General features: G+C 41.7%; 1 protein-coding gene across 3 annotated transcripts in view; it reads left to right on the top strand.

The window, feature by feature from the left end:
• ARFGEF3 (ARFGEF family member 3) overlaps positions 1-17,328 on the top strand; it is a 188,386-nt gene that overhangs the window by 139,835 nt on the left and 31,223 nt on the right. For all 3 annotated transcript variants that reach the window (XM_022557697.3, XM_022557705.3, XM_089922040.1), the window contains 4 exons: positions 742-886; positions 3,034-3,156; positions 7,424-7,527; positions 9,256-9,400. In XM_022557697.3, coding sequence (XP_022413405.1) covers positions 742-886; positions 3,034-3,156; positions 7,424-7,527; positions 9,256-9,400 — 517 coding nt within the window. The remainder of the gene's footprint in view (positions 1-741; positions 887-3,033; positions 3,157-7,423; positions 7,528-9,255; positions 9,401-17,328) is intronic.

Here is a 17,328-nt window from a genome sequence, read left to right on the forward strand (position 1 = left end):
TATAGAAATAAATTCTCACATGTATGGTCAATTTTTGACAAAGATGTCATTGCAATTCAGTAGAGAGACAGGATATTACTTTTAGCAAATGGTGCTTTGAACATATACAATTAAAATGAACTTACACCCTTCCTCTTACCATGCACAAAAAATAACTCAAAATGGGTCATAGGCTTAAATAAGAGCGAAAACTATGAATGTTTCTACAAGAAAGCATAGGAGACCATCTTTGAGGCCTTGGGCTATGCAAAGATTCTTTAGAAATTACACCAACAGGATCCATAAAAAGAAAAGAATTGATGATTTGGACTTCATCAAAATTTAAAACTTTTGCTCTTCAAAAGACACCATATAAAAAAGAGAAGCCCAAAGCTGTGAAAAAAAAAATTTGCAAATCATATATCTCAGGAAGGGCTTACACTTAGAATGCACAAAGAACTCTTAATAACTCAATAAAAAAGACAATAATGAGAAGACAAAAACCTAACTTCAGAAACACCAAAATATTTACAAATGGCTTGTGAAAAGTTTTAGCAACACTAGTCATTAGTAAAATGCGTATTAATGTGATACGGCTGCTTATTTAGAAGACTTTTCAGTGAGTTTTTCTAGGTTCTGATTTTTATCCTTCGCTAAATTTAACCCAGAAATAGGGAGCAGAGAAGCACATCATTCTTCCCAGAAATTCACCTGCTTCTTAGAAGGAAAAGGCGTTAAATGCCACCTCCTTTGCTTCTGCAGGTCGTCACATCCATCGGTGAGCTGGTTGAAGTGTGTTCCACCCAGATCCAGTCGGGCTGGAGGCCCTTGTTCAGTGCCCTGGAAACAGTGCACAGTGGGGACAAGTCTGAGGTGAAGGAGTACCTGGTTGGTGACTACTCCATGGGTAAGACTGTGTGTTGATTTCGTATCCTGAAACTTGTTTATTAGTTCTAAACCATAATTATTATAGCTCTAAGGTTTTATTGTTCTGTTCTTTGTTTTTTTGCGGTACGCGGGCCTCTTACTGTTGTGGCCTCTCCCGTTGCGGAGCACAGGCTCCGGACGCGCAGGCTCAGCGGCCATGGCTCACGGGCCCAGCCGCTCCGCGGCATGTGGGATCTTCCCGGACCGGGGCACGAACCCGTGTCCCCTGCATCGGCAGGCGGACTCTCAACCACTGCACCACCAGGGAAGCCCTAGCTCTAAGGTTTTTGAGTGGAATCTTTTTGGTGGAATCTTTAAGACTTTCTGTATACACAATCATGTCATTGTCAAAAAGAGGCAATGTCACTTCTTCCTTTCCAATTTGGATGTATTTTATTCCTACTCTTGCCTAATTGCTCCAGCTAGGACTTCTGGTACTATGTTGAAAGGAGTAGTGATAGTGGGAAGAACGTGTGGATGATTCTGGCTATGGAGCATTAGTTCTTTATGCCAAGCTTCATGCTATCAAAAGAAGTCGGATAGGGCTTCCCTGGTGGCACAGTGGTTAAGAATCCGCCTGCCAAGGCAGGGGACACAGGTTCGAACCCTGGTCCGGGAAGATCCCACATGCCGTGGAGCAGCTAAGCCTGTGCACCACAACTACTGAAGCCCGCGTGCCTAGAGCCTGTGCTCCACAACAACAGAAGCCACCGCAACGAGAAGCCCGTACACCTCAGCAAAGAGTAGCCCCTGCTCGCCACGGCTGGAGAAAACCCCCGAGCAGCAACGGAGACCCAACACAGCCAAAAATAAGTAAATTAAAAAAAAAAAGAAGTTGGATAATAGGGAAGACTGGCATTCAGCTGTTTTAGCATCAGGAAATGAACTGGTGTATCAGGAACACAAGTTCTGAGTTCTGCCAGCAGACCAAGAACCCTGAGCGTTATCAGGCCCAGCTCTCAGTGACAGATTGGACAAAAGGCTGAGAGACTTATGTTGTTTCACTTATACGTATCTGTGTTGAGTTCTTTCATAAAGCCAAAAGAAAAATGTTATCCACTTGCTAGGAAGAAGCAAAAAGTATCCAAATAACAGGGAGTTCGAATTAGGGAGATCAGGTCTGGCTGGAAATAGATGGGCAGCCATACAGCAGGCCCAGTGACCAGAGGTGTTGTGTCAGGGGTCCCCAAGACTACCCCTGCACTTAAGAGACCCATCAGAAGGACTCATGGGACTCAGCCTGTAGTTATGCCAAGATTTATTACATAGCTCAGATTTATTGCATGGCTAACAGCCAAGATTTATCATGGCAACATAGTAAGGACAAGCCAGATCATAAGGGGAAAACACAGAATCCCTGCACAGGCTTCCCTGAACTCTCACCATCCCATGAGGGGGTCCCACAGAGCACACTCTTCCTCCAACAGGGAAAATGCAGCAACATGTATGACCATAGGGCAGTGTGTAGATCTTTCTGCCCAGGGAAGCCCACTAGAGACCCAGCTAAGGGCTGGTCACTTAGGTACCCTCTGCCTAGCATATTCCAAAATCCATACTCCCTGAAAAAAAGCAGGGGTTCAGATTAAACCACGCTGTTTGCACCAACCATCCAGTCACAGTGAACCATCCAGTTAACTGTTGCTTGGGAATATTCTGAGAGCCGGCTTCCCAGACTCCAGCCAAGGGCCCACTGTGCAAGCAGGCCTTTCTAAGGATAGCAGCCTTAAGCCTTCTATGTTAACTCTTTTCGGCTCAGGTATGAATAAATTAGTATATGCCATCAGGGGTTTATCTAAACCTTCCCTTCCCTATAATTATGTGTGGAGGAGAATTCCAAAAGACCACATATTTAATTGCCCTATGTAGACCTACCCATTGCCTCAGCCCTGTGTTCAGCCGGCTTTGCCCTCGTCCCTCTCCTGAGCTCTCTTCATAGCCTTCCTACAGTTCCCTCTGCAGGCAAAGCTGAGAAGGACAGCATGGGAGCCAAGCCAGTTATCCAGTCAAAAGGCCCAGGCTTTTCTCCAACAGACCTTTTTTAAGGCTCTGTGGAAGGTGCTGGGAGTATGGGCAACCTGAAGGATAGAGACTTAACTTTCTTAAAACTCTATAATCTTCCTCCCTCAGGAAAAGGCCAGGCTCCGGTGTTTGATGTATTTGAAGCTTTTCTCAACACCGACAACATCCAGGTCTTTGCTAATGCGGCCACTAGTTACATCATGTGCCTTATGAAGTTTGTCAAAGGACTGGGTAAGTGGAGCCCTCCTTTCCTGCCTCCTGACATCTGGGGACCCTCTCCTGGATGGCTGTGTGTGAACTGGCTGCAGCAAGCAAGCCAGCATCCTGGTACAGAAGCAGATGGCGCTATGCTGTGCGCTCAGAAGCACGAAGCTTACTGTAAACGCAGCTTGGATTCTGTCCAGGGTTGATACTTCTCATTGTGTTCATGGAATAATTTTATAATGAAGCCTGTCTTCATATATTATTTTACTCCAGCTTCTGTTTGAATCTTAAAATATTCAATATTATGTTCGATAATTACCCTCATACAGGAAACTACTGTCCTCAGTGTCATATAATTAGAAGTCAATTAGTCTATTAGCCTAAGTAGAGTTTGAGTTCCCAGCTCTTAAGCAAAAATTAAGAATGCCTTCCCCCAGACCTTACTGATTACAAAACGTATTTTGAAGGTGTAGAAGTCACCCTTCTTTGAGACTTTGTGTGTTTTAGGAACTACCTAGCTGATTTTATGCTTAGTTTAGAAATACTTTAACACAGTAGAGTCTTGCTCTACAGCATAACCTGCTGGATCAGATGTTTGTATAACACGTGTTTATCTGGGGTGAAATGGAAGGGAGTAGCAGTTAGTTAAACCCAACGTTTAAAAGGAACTTAAGTCTTTACGTTTTGAGATTTTCACCCTGGTGTGCTCTGAGACCTGTAGCCTTCTTTTAAAATAAGAAAATATAAGGTTCATAATATTCTTTTGTATTCTTGCAAAATAACTGACAATTTCTTTGTAAAAGAAAATAGGACCCAGAGAAGCTAGGTGACTTCATTCATGTTCCCCTTATTTTGGAGCAGGAGTACAATGCAAGTTTCAAGACAGAGGCTGGAGGCCACAGGTCTGATCCACAGACCATCCTTGTTATATTCTGTTCTTACATACACCCATTCTATGCTTCTGTATACCCTGGGAAATAGAGGGCTGAGCTGAGGGGCAACCATGAAAGCCCCTCACTTATCCACTTTACAGACTGGGCTTCAGAGGAAGGTGTCTTTTGAAAGACAGAGTAAGATTTTATCCTTTTTAAACTCTGCTCTACACTAAACAGAAGCCAAACAGTTTAGTGTCTTAATCACAAGAATACCTTAAAGTAATGGATCTCTGCCTTAGATAGTAAAAAATCCAGTCCTTGTTTAGAAAAAACTTTCCTCCCGTACTTCTCCTTTACTCTCTCAACTACTACCTCACTCACAAGAGTTCTGACACCAGATGTGTGGGCTTTGTTCCCACGCCAAGCAGTTCTCTGTGGTGCCAGCTGGGTGTCCTATTGTCAAATCAATTCTGACCCCAGCCAGAGTCAGACCAGCAGACCCCACAGGGGAAGGGCTCGGTCCTATGAGACTGCCCCCCGCCATTTCAAATGACATCAGAACAGCTCACAGAACTCAGGGAAATGCTTACCTTTATCAGCGTATTATATAGTAATAGATATGATAAAGGATACAGATAAACAGCCAGGTCAAGAGGTTATATAAGTTGAGGTCCAGGAGGGTCCCAAGCTCAGGAGCTCCTGCCCTCATGGAGTTGGGCTACACCCTCCTCCCAGCATGTAGATGTGTTCATCAACCCAGAAGCTCTCTGAATGCCATACTCTGGGGATTTCTTATGGAGGCTTCATCATGTGGCCATGATCAATCATTAACTCAATTTCCAACCCCCCTCTTCTTCCTATGGCCTTTCTGGTGACCAGCCCCCAGCCAGGAGCTTACCAAGCTTTGCCTCACTAGAACAAAAGACTCTATCACCCAGGAAATTCCAAGGGATTTAGGAGCTCTGTATCAGGAACTAGAGTTGAAGATCAAATATTAGAACAAAAGAAGCCTAGTAGTCTTATCATGTAGGAAATAAGGGTTTTAGGAGCTCTGTGCCAGGAGCCAGAGGCAGAGACCAACATATGTATTTTCCATTATTCCACAACCCTATATTTTATTTAAGAACCATTATTATTGGTATTCTATTGTTTGGTGAACAGTTGAGGGCCTGCTACGGGGGCATGGTGACCTGTACATACTATGGGGATACACAGATGAATATAACATGCTTCCTGCCTGTGAGAGGCTCACAGCCTCTTCTGGGAAACAGACACACAAATCAATAGTCACAGTTCAGGAAGATGAATATTTTCATAGAGGCTAGGAAAAAAAAGAAAAAAGCTATTTAAGCTGAAATGAACAAGCAGCTGAGACGGGGTGCTTGGTAGCAGGGCCATGCAGACTTCAAAGGGAAAGTGACATTTGAATTTTGTGGTGTGAGCTGCTGTAGGTTTACTTTTCTAAAAGTAGGGTACGTTGGAGGTACCACAAAGGGAGGGATCCTGGGTGATGAGATGGAAACAGAGGAAGGGGCCAGGCTCTAAAGGGCCCTGAATGCCACACCAGGAAATCGAGAATGTGCAGGGAAGGTTTTGAAGCCACCGAGTGGTGTATCACATGTGACATTAGAAACTAAACTGGCAGGCACGTGTCCCTGTGGGTTAAGGACAAGAGGCTACAGGTAGAGACCAGTGTGCAGGAGTTTGGGAGAGAACAGAGAGGATGGAGGTCAGGATATTGTAGAGATGGGGTCCGGAGGGCTTGGACCGCTCTGACGGGCGTAAGGGAGGGTGGAGCTGAGGTTGACTCCCCAGGTTCCTTGCCAGGACTGACGTTTCCCAGAATTAGGATATCCAAAAGGAGTGGAGGAGAGGAACAATAATGAATTCTATCTTTGGACACTGGGACATGTTGAGTTTCTATGAAATATTCAAGTGGAGATGTTAGAAATTTTCACGGTAGAAATGTTAGAAGTTTGAGATCTTATCTCAGCGAGGGAGCTGGGGCCTGAAAATGGAGATGCAGAATTATCAGTGTGCACCTGAGGATATTTAAAACAGAAAGATTCCATTTTTTTCTGTGAATTATAAGGTGGAGTTACTTGTCTGTGGCTTGGGGTCAGTGGGCACATCCGAGGCCCCAGTACAGCCACTCTGGCTGTGTCCTGCCCGCCTCCAGGGGCCAACCCGTGCACAGACTTTGATGTGTGACACAGCAGCCTCCGTAAAAAACTTGGAACACTGTGATTAACAGGATAGGAAATGGATTTATTTTTTATTCCCACTTGGTTATGTCAACATGAATTTGAACTGCTCTGTGTTTTTATACTGTAAGGTGTGTTAATCTAAACTAGGGGTTGGCAAACTATGGCCCACAGGCCAATCCCACCCACTCAGAGTTTTTAGAAATCAAGATTTATTGGAACACAGCCCTGGTCATTTGTCTGTGGTTGTTTTTGTGCTATAGTGACAGAGTTGAGAAGTTACAACAAAGAGAGTGTGACCTGCAAAGCCTAAAATATTTACTGTCTGGCCCTGTATAGAAGTTTACCAGTCCCTGATCTAAAATATACAAATGGTTATCTTTTCTTTCTTAAGGAGAAACATGCCTCTTTGTCTGCTAAATTTTAACTAATACCTAGTAATTATGTCTGTTTACCCACAGGGAAGGGTGCCAGTTGCTACAATTGTAGACAGAAACAATTACAGTACTGCGGAATAATTTTATTAAAAGTGCAGAAGTAGATTCGTACATGAGAAGAAAAATGATAATTTCCAACTACTGTGCGCCTGTAGACTATCTAGATGCCCTCTACAGATCTGTTAAATTTCTAGATATATACACACAAAATAGAAGTCATTTCAGTTCAGTTTAGTAGTCTCCATCCCCAAACCCCAGATGTCTCAGATCTTCCCAGAGTCTTCCTTTATCATCACTGTTTAGTGCTGAACACTGGCAACAAAGGAGGTCCTTTTCCAAACAGAGAGAGGCCTAGTGCTTCCTTTCTGCCCAGCACATGGCTGGTCTCCAGGATCATCCTGTCATCAAAGCTTCAGAGTCACACCATCAACAGCAGGGCCCAGGGAAGTGAATTAGAAAAATTGCAGTGTGTCCAGGTACAAAAAACCACCATCCAGCCACTGAAAGTACTGTTGCAGGATATGGAAAAAGTGGTCATTGTTTAGTGAAAAGGGGAGTTACGGAACAGAATAATTTCAACAAGGTAAGATGTACAGTGTGATCCCAAATGTACACATGTAGGGGGAAATTTGACTGAAAGGGTTGTACAATTTGGAGTAATTTTTCCTTTCTTTTCTACGTTAGTAGACATTTGGGGAACGCATGCTGTATGACTAAGTAGGTCTTCTGTTATAAGGGGATAAACAATATTTGTCTCTGTCTCCCCTGCTGCCTCCAGGGGAGGTGGACTGTAAAGAAATCGGAGACTGTGTCCCAGGATCCGGAGCCACGTCCCCAGACCTGTGCCTCCCTGCCCTGGATTACCTCAGGCGCTGTTCTCAGGTACGCAGGCCCTGAAACCCACCTCAGAAGATGCTTACAAAACATGCATGGAGGTATTTTGTGGATGCCTAAGCGAAGTGCTTTCTGCTGTCTCTGAGGAGATTGGGGCTTAGTTTTGGAGTATAAAGTTTTGTCCCCCCGCTTCTACAAAGGAGAGAAAGAAAGTAATGAAAATGTACTAAAACACACAATTGGGTTTTGAGATCTCTGAAACTTCTCATTCATACTCCGATACATGAACTACCATAATCTCTATATCTGTGTCAGATATCGAAATCCTTCCGATGGTACGAAAACATGGACAGTGGGCTGCACACAGTGAAAGGAGACATTTTAAAAAGTATGCAGTCAAGATCTAGTAAAAAAAAATCCAATGAAACATCATTTATCAGTGTGAACAGTGACCTTCCTTATGCTAAGTCCAGCGACCCTCTGTCGTTACCGTGTCACACGCCCATGGGACAAGATGATGCTCCCTTCTCAAAGCCCTTTCTCCCTAGGCTTCGGTGACACCCCCTCTCCGTAGCTCTTCTCCTGTCTTCTAAGGTTGTGTCCCTGGCGTCCTCTTGTCTGTCTGTTCCTCACTCTCCCTTGGTGATAGCATCAATAGCATTAAGCCCCAGGGCTTTAGAAAGGATGCACAGCCCTGATTTCCTCCTCCAGCTGCTTCCACAAGGCCCACATGACCTGACCCCGCTCCCTTTCCCCCCTCAGCTCCTTGCCCCTCACTCACTGTGCTCGCCACACTCCCTTTCTGTCCCTCAGACACACCCTACTTGTTACTGCTCTGGGCTGTTGCTGTTCCCTCTGCCTGGAATTTTCTCTCCCCAGATCTCTGTATGACACGCCTTATTGTCCAGATCTCATCTGAAACATCATCTCCTCAGAGAGACCAGGGCTTAGGTATCTACCAACTCCCTGCCAGCATTCCCCGCACACCTAGGTCGCTCGTTCTAGGACTGCCTAATTTTGCCTATAACGTTTCTGTCAAATTTTATTTATTATTTGTGAAAGGAGTGTGTCTGTAAGATGCACAGGGCAGGATTTCTGTCTGTCTCACTCCCAGCTGTTTCCCTAATTTCTGAAACAGTGGGGCCACAGCAGGCACAATTCTAATTCGTGAAGGTACAAGGCTCCTTGGGAGTCTGTCCCAGTAACAGATTCCCGCGGTCTGGGCTGTAGCAGTGAGAGTGGAGTAAAGAGCCCGAGCAGCCTATTAGCTCTGCTTCTCATACCTTCATCGCACCCACCCTGCCCTCGGATTCCTCCATCCCCCATGTGCCCTCCCCCCACCCCCATTTCCTTGATGTTGAGTCAGGGGAAGGGAAATCAGAATCTGGTATCTCATTTGCCTACAGGCTGTCTTCCCAGTGATCCCCATAGAACACTTTTCTCTCAGGCAAAAATTCTTGACATGTTTATGGTTCCCTTCACAGGTTTATAAAAGTCTATAAAACTCGTATGCAATTAAGATGCTGAAAAGGTATCCACAGAATCTTTTCCTCTACCTTTTTGTTGCCACTGAATGCTGTTTCAGCTGCTTCATGGGATAAATGCCTCTTGTGGACTGCCTTATGAATCCAAATCACAGGCAAATTTAAAACTTTGCTACAGTGGGAGCTTTTCTGGTTTTCTCTCCACCTTCTCTTCCAGTATATAGTTTTGTTGTCATTTAATAGAGTGCAGCTTTTTCCAATTTATAATTGCAATTTGGTATTTTTAATTTAGTTGTTGGCTAAAATCTACAAAATGCCCTTGAAGCCAATGTTCCTTAGTGGGCGACTCGCTAGCTTGCCCCGAAGACTTCAGGAGCAGTCAGCAAGCAGTGAGGATGGAATTGAGTCAGTCTTGTCTGACTTTGATGATGACACTGGTAAGTTAATTGATTGGGCCTAACAGGTTCTTTGCTATGTTTGTATTCCCAAAAGCCTAAGCCATGAATTCAGTAGTTTACAGATCATGAATGATCATCCATTTATGTTGTTATTATTTACAATTCGAACAGAACAAGCCTACCTAAAGTTTCCATGGACTCTCCGATAACATTTTACATCAGTGTCTCCAAACCAATCCTTTTTAGATCTAAAACCAGTGTAGATTTGCAGATTCCACTAAATACAGTTTTTAACTCTGAATTCTTTTGAATTTAGCAAATTGGACTGTGGTTGCATTTGGTGCATTGATACTTAAATTGGCTGGTAATTGTCTTTAATACCTTCTAGGAAACACAATCATTGTATAATTACTTCCTGTAGGACTATCTGGTTAGAGACTGGGGAAATTAAGTCATTACTGAAGAGACAATCTGTTTGTGACTGGTGAAGCTGAAGGCTCATTAAAAGAATAAATTTAAAAAATATGTTTCAAATTAGTTCCTGTGTAAGTTCCTGTGAATTCGACTTCGATCTAGTAACTTTGGATAATTTTCAGATTGGTTCACTCATGTTCACATTTGCTGTCTTCTAATTCAGATGACCCTGTCCTGTTTCTAGACCTAAAAATGGAAACGATATCCTTAAAGAAGTCTAATATCTGAGCGCAGGTGTTTCAAACCCTTGCAAAAGGACTTTCTGGGGAAGATTTTTTAATTTGCTCTTTTGTTTGTTTTTCATTATTCGTCTGTTTTATTTTTCAAGACACAAATTCACTTACGGGGATATCTAGAAATCTTCCAGTTTTCCATAGGGATTATAAACAGTAAAACCTTACAAATTCAGATTCGTTTTCAGGAAAAAATATAGGAAAGAATAAATATCTACTGTACAGAACAATTAAATATTGGAAATTGGCTAGATGTTGCCTAATAGAGGTTTCATTTTTAATAATTAGATAGGAATTTTTACATAGCATCTTAAACCTCCAACCCAGACGGTTAAAAGCAGAAACTAATGTTGCTTATCTATAGTACAGTCTTTAAAACAGTTGCAAACAGTTTGTATATGTAACAGTGAGCATTCCCTGCCCATTTGTGCAAATCGTTAATCCATTTTTTTTCTAGGCAGCCCACCTAAGGTTTCCCACAGTATAAATTCATTGAGGGCTTTAAAGTTATATATGAAACATAGCTGATCAGAGAAAAGAATAAAAGTAAGAGCTTTAAGTTAGTATTAAAAATTACTTCTCATCATCGATATACTTAGATATTATTCCTCTGGTTTCTGAAGGCAAATAATTGCTTTTCCATTCTCCTATGGAAATTTCAAACACATATAAAACTAGACAGAATGGTATAATGAACCTTCATGTACCCATCATCCAGCTTCAACTTTTTTTTTTTTAACATCTTTATTGGAGTATAATTGCTTTACAGTGTTGTGTTAGTTTCCGCTGTATAACAAAGTGAATCAGCTATATGCATATGTATATCACCACATCCTCTCCCTCTTGCATCTCCCTCCCACACTCCCTGTCCCACCCCTCTAGGTGGTTGCAAAGCACTGAGCTGATCTCCCTGTGCTGGGCAGCTGCTTGCCACTAGCTATCTATTTTACATTTGGTAGTGTATATATGTCAGTGATACTCTCTCATTTTATCCCAGCCTACCCTTCCCCCTCCCCGTGTCCTCAAGTCCATTCTCTACATCTGCGTCTTTATTGCTATCCTGCTCCTAGGTTCTTCAGAACATTTTTTTTCTTTTAGATTCCATATATATGTGTTAGTATACAGTATTTGTTTTTTCTCTTTCTGACTTACTTCACTCTGTATGACAGTCTCTAGGTTCATCCACCTCACTACAAATAACTCAGTTTCATTTCTTTTTATGGCTGAGTAATATTCCATTGTATATATGTGCCACATCTTCTTTATCCATTCATCTCTCAGTGGACACTTAGGTTGCTTTCATATTCTGGCTATTGTAGATAGAGCTGCAGTGAACATTGTGGTACATGACTCTTTTTGAATTATGGTTTTCAGGGTATGTGCCCAATAGTGGGATGCTGCGTCATATGAGTTATATTTTCAGTTTTTTAAGGAGCCCTCCATACTGTTTTCCATAGTGGCTGTATCAATTTACATTCCCACCAACAGTGCAGGAGGGTTCCCTTTTCTTCATACCCTCTCCAGCATTTATTGTTTGTAGATTTTTTTGATGATGGCCACTGTGACAGGTGTGAGGTGATACCTCATTGTAATTTTGATTTGCATTTCTCTAACGATTAGTCATGTTGAGCATCCTTTCATGTGTTTGTTGGTAGTCTGTATATCTTCTTTGGAGAAATGTCTATTTAGGTCTTTTGCCCATTTTTGGATTGGGTTGTCTGTTTTTTTCATATTGAGCTTCATGAGCTGCTTGTATATTTTGGAGAGTAATGCTTTGTCAGTTGCTTCATTTACAAATATTTTCTCCCATTCTGAGGGTTGTCTTTTCCTCTTGTTTATGGTTTCCTTTGCTGTGCAAAAACTTTTAAGTTTCATTAGGTCCCATTTGTTTATTTTTGTTTTTATTTCCATTTCTCTAGGAGGTGGATCAGAAAGGATCCTGCTGTGATTTATGTCATAGAGTGTTCTGCCTATGTTTTCCTCTAAGAGTTTGATAGTGTTTGTCCTTACATTTAGGTCTTTAATCCATTTTGAGTGTATTTCTGTGTATGATGTTAGGAAGTGTTCTAATTTCATTCTTTTACATGTAGCTGTCCATTTTTCCCAACACCACTTATTAAAGAGGGTGCCTTTTCTCCATTGTATACTCTTGCCTCCCTTATCAAAGGTAAGGTGACCATATGTGCATGGGTTTATCTTTGGGCTATCTATGCTGTTCCATTGATCCATATTTCTGTTTTTGTGCCAGTACCATACTGTCTTGATTACTGTAGCTTTGTTGTATAGTCTGAAGTCACGGAGCCTTATTCCTCCAGCTCCATTTTTCGTTCTCAAGACTGCTTTGGCTATTTGGGGTCTTTTGTGTTTCCATACAAATTCTGAAATTTTTTGTTCTAGTTCTGTGAAAAATGCCATTGGTAGTTTGATAGGGATTGCATTGAATCTGTAGATTGCTTTGGGTAGTATAGTCATTTTCACAATGTTGATTCTTCCAATCCAAGAACATGGTATATCTCTCCATCTGTTGGTATCATCTTTAATTTCTTTCATCAGTATCTTATAGTTTTCTGCATACAGGTCTTTTGTCTCGTTAGGTAGGTTTATACCTAGGTTTTTTATTCTTTTTGTTGCGGTGGTAAATGGGAGTGTTTCCTTAATTTCTCTTTCAGATTTTTCGTCATTAGTATATAGGAATGCAAGAGATTTCTGTGCATTAATTTTGGTTCCTGCTACTCTACCAGATTCATTGATTAGCTCTAGTAGTTTTCTGGTAGCATCTTTAGGATTCTCTATGTAAAGTGTCATGTCATCTGCAAACAGTGACAGTTTTACTTCTTCTTTTCCGATTTGGATTCCTTTTATTTCCTTTTCTTCTCTGATTGCTGTGGCTAAAACTTCCAAAACTATGTTGAATAGTGGTTAGAGTGGGCAGCTTTGTCTTGTTACTGATCTTAGAGGAAATGGTTTCAGTTTTTCACCATTGAGAATGATGTTGGATGTGGGTTTGTCATATATGGCCTTTAATATGTTGACTTAGGTTCCCTCTATGTCTACTTTCAGGAGAGTTTTTAATCATAAATGGGTGTTGGATTTTGTCAAACGCTTTTTCTGCATCTCTTGAGATGATCATATAATTTTTATTCTTCAATTTGTTAATATGGTTTATCACATTGATTGATTTACATATATGGAAGAATCCTTGCATCCCTGGGATAAATCCCACTTGATCATGGTGTATGATCCTTTTAATGTGCTGTTGGATTCTGTTTGCTAGTATTTTGTTGAGGATTTTTGCATCAGTGTTCACCAGAGATACCAGCCTGTAGTTTTTTGGTGTGTGACATCTTTATCTAGTTTTGGTATCAGGGTGATGGTGCCCTCATAGAGTGAGTTTGGAAGTGTTCCTCCCTCTGCTATATTTTGGAAGAGTTTGAGAAGGATAGGTGTTAGCTCTTCACTAAATGTTTGATAGAATTCACCTGTGAAGCCATCTGGACCTGGCCTTTTGTTTGTTGGAAGACTTTTTTTTTTTTTTTGTGGTACACGGGCCTCTCAATGTTGTGGCCTCTCCCATTGTGGAGCACAGGCTCCGGACACGCAGGCTCAGCGGCCATGGCTCACGGACCCAGCTGCTCCGCGGCATGTGGGATCTTCCCGGACCGGGGCATGAACCCGTGTCCCCTGCATCAGCAGGCGGACTATCAACCACTGCGCCACCAGGGAAGCCCTGTTGGAAGATTTTTAATCACACTTTCAATTTCAGTGCTTGTGATTGGTTTATATTTTCTATTTCTTCCTGGTTCAGTCTTGGAAGGTTGTGCTTTTCTAAGAATTTGTCCATTTCTTCCGGGTTGTCCATTTTATTGGCATATAGTTGCTTGTAGTAATTTCTCATGATCCTTTCTTTGTATTTCTGCAGTGTCGGTTGTTACCACTCCTTTTTCATTTCTAATTCTGTTGATCTGAGTCTTCTCCCTTTTTTTCTAGATGAGTCTGGCTAATGGTTTATCAGTTTTGTTTATCAAAGAACCAGCTTTTAGTTTTATTGATCTTTGCTATTGTTTCCTTCATTTATTTCTGATATGATCTTTATGACTTTTTTCCTTCTGCTGACTTTGGGGTTTTTTTTGTTCTTTCTCTAATTGCTTTAGGTGTAAAGTTAGGTTGTTTGAGATTTTTCTTGTTTCTTGAGGTAGGATTGTATTGCCATAAACTTCCCTCTTAGAACTGCTTTTGCTCCATCCCATAGGTTTTGGGTTATCGTATTTTCATTGTCATTTGTTTCTAGGTATTTTTTGATTACCTCTTTGAGTTCTTCAGTGATCTCTGGTTATTTAGTAGTGGTATTGTTTAGCCTCCATGTGTTTGTATATTTTACAGATTTTTTCGTGTATTTGATATCTAGTGTCATAGCGTTATGGTTGGAAAAGATACTTGATACAATTTCAATTTTCTTAAATTCACCAAGGCTTGATCTGTAACCTAAGATATGGTCTATCCTGGAGAATGTTCCATGAGCACTTGAGAAGAAAGTGTATTCTGTTGTTTTTGGATGGAATGTCCTATAAATATCAATTAAGTCCATTTTGTTTAATGTGTCATTTAAAGCTTGTGTTTCTTTATTTATTTTCATTTTGGATGATCTGTCCACCGGTGAAAGTGGGGTGTTAACGTCCCCTACTGTGATTGTGTTACTTTCGATTTCCCCTTTTCTGGCTGTTAGCATTTGCCTCATGTATTGAGGTGCTCCTATTTTGGGTGCATAAATATTTACAATTCTAATATCTTCTTGGATTGATCACTTGATCATTATGTAGTGTCCTTCTTTGTCTCTTGTAATAGTTTTTATTTTAAAGTCTATTTTGTGTGATACAAGAATTGCTACTCAAGGTTTCTTTTTTTTTTTAATTTATTTACTTTTTATTTATTTGTTTTTGGCTCAGTTGGGTCTTTGTTGCTGTGCGCTGGCTTTCTCTAGTTGTGGCGAGTGGGGGCTACTCTTCATTGCGGTGCTCGGGCTTCTCATTGAGGTGGCTTCTCTTGTTGCAGAGCAATGGCTCTAGGCGCACGGGCTTCAGTAGTTGTGGCACGTGGGTTCAGTAGTTGTGGCTCTCGGGCTCTAGAACACAGGCTCAGTAGTTGTGATGCATGGGCTTAATTGCTCCACGGCATGTGGGATCTTCCCAGACCAGGGGTTGAACCCGTGTCCCCTGCATTGGCAGGCGGATTCTTAACCACTGCACCACTAGGGAAGTCCCTCCGGCTTTCTTTTGATTTCCATTTGCACGGAATCTCTTTTTCCATCCCTTCACTTTCAGTCAGTATGCGTCCCTAGGTCTGAAGTGGGTCTCTTGGAGACAGCGTATGTATGGGTCCTGTTTTTGTATCCATTCAGCCAGTCTGTGTTTTTTGGTTGGAGCATTTAATCCATTTACATTTAAGGTAATTATTGATATGTATGTTCCTATTACCATTTCCTTAATTGTTTTGGGTTTGTTATTGTAGGTCTTTTCCTTCTCTTGTGTTTCCTGCCTAGAGAAGTTCCTCTAGCATTTGTTGTAAAGGTGGTTTGGTGGTGCTGAATTCTCTTAACTTTTGCTTATCTGTAAAGGTTTTAATTTCTCCATTGAATCTGAATGAGATCCTTGCTGGGTAGAGTAATCTTGGTTGTAGTTTTTTCCCTTTCATCACTTTAAATATGTCCTGTCACTCCCTCTGGCTTGCAGAGTTTCTGCTGAAAGATCAGCTGTTAACCTTATGGAGATTCCCTTGTATGTTATTTGTTGCTTTTCCCTTGCTGCTTTTAATATTTTTCTTTGTATTTAATTCTTGATAGTTTGATTAATATGTGTCTTGGCATGTTTCTCTTTGTGTTTATCCTGTATGGTACTCTCTGTGCTTCCTGGACTTGACTATTTCCTTTCCCATGTGAGGGAAGTTTTCAACTATAATCTCTTCAAATATTTTCTCAGACCCTTTCTTTTTCTCCTCTTCTTCTGGAACCCCTATAATTCGAACGTTGGTGCGTTTAATGTTGTCCCAGAGGTCTCTGAGACTGTCCTCAATTCTCTTCATTCTTTTTTCTTTATTCTGCTCCCTGGCACTTATTTCCACCATTTTATCTTCCAGCTCACTTATCTGTTCTTCTGCCTCAGTTATTCTGTTATTGATTCCTTCTAGAGTATTTTTAATTTCAGTAATTGTGTTGTTCACCACTGTTTGTTTGCTCTTTAGTTCTTCTAGATCTTTGTTAAATGTTTTTTGTATTTTCTCCATCTGTTTCTGAGATTTTGGATCATCTTTACTATCATTACTCTGAATTCTTTTTCAGGTAGGTTGCCTATTTCATCTTCATTTATTTGGTGTTGTAGGTTCTTACCTTACTTCTTCGTCTGTAACAATTTTTTTGTCGTTTAATTTTGTTTTTTGATGGGTGCTTCTGTATTCTTGTCTTATTGGTTGTTTGGCCTGAGACATCCAGCACTGGAGTTTGCAGGCAGTTGGATAGAGCTGGGTCTTGGTGCTGAGATGAGAACCTCTGTGAGGCCTTACTCCAGTTGATACTCCCTGGGGTCTGAGGTTCTCTGTTAGTCCAGCAGTTTGGACTCGGAGCTCCCACCACAGGAGCTCAGGCCTGACCTCTGGCCTGGGAACCAAGATCCCGCAAGCATGCGGCAGGTGAAGTAACGGTCACCCCAAAACACGGACATCCAAATCCCTGGAACTGCCTGGCTGGTGCACGGCAATGGGGACCCAGGGCTGCAGGAGGGGCACGGCAGTGGCCTCAGGTGCACAGGGCAGCCTGGTGTTCTCAGAGTCAGAGCCAGGCCATTTGCACTGCCCGCGCTGCCCAGCATGCCAGGGACTCCACCTGGGCCTGACAGGCCTGGATTCACGTCCAAGGTGGCTTCAGCTATTTTTAACTTATAGCCAATTTGCCAGTTTTCTTATACATATCAGTTAATTTTCAAGGTTCATGTAAGATCTACACTACATGTGTGGCTGCTCCATCTCTTAAGTCCTTGTCAGTCTATAGATTTTCCTCTCCATCTCTCTTTTACGTCTTTGCAATTTATTTGTTGAAGAAGAGAGGTTCTTTGTCACGTAGAGCTTTCCGCTTGGATTTTATTGGTTGCTCCCCTTACAGTAGTGTATAACATGTTTTTCTTTCCCCTGCATATCCTATTAATTAGCTTGTCCACCCCCACTTATATTTTGAGGTTCATGAGAAATTCTTGTCACCTGGTTTTCTTATATTTA

The sequence above is a fragment of the Delphinapterus leucas genome, chromosome 12, assembly GCF_059928025.1.
Source record: "Delphinapterus leucas isolate spDelLeu-1000000601 "Yukka" chromosome 12, BTC_Dleu_Yukka2, whole genome shotgun sequence".
In the NCBI taxonomy this organism is placed as follows: domain Eukaryota; kingdom Metazoa; phylum Chordata; class Mammalia; order Artiodactyla; family Monodontidae; genus Delphinapterus; species Delphinapterus leucas.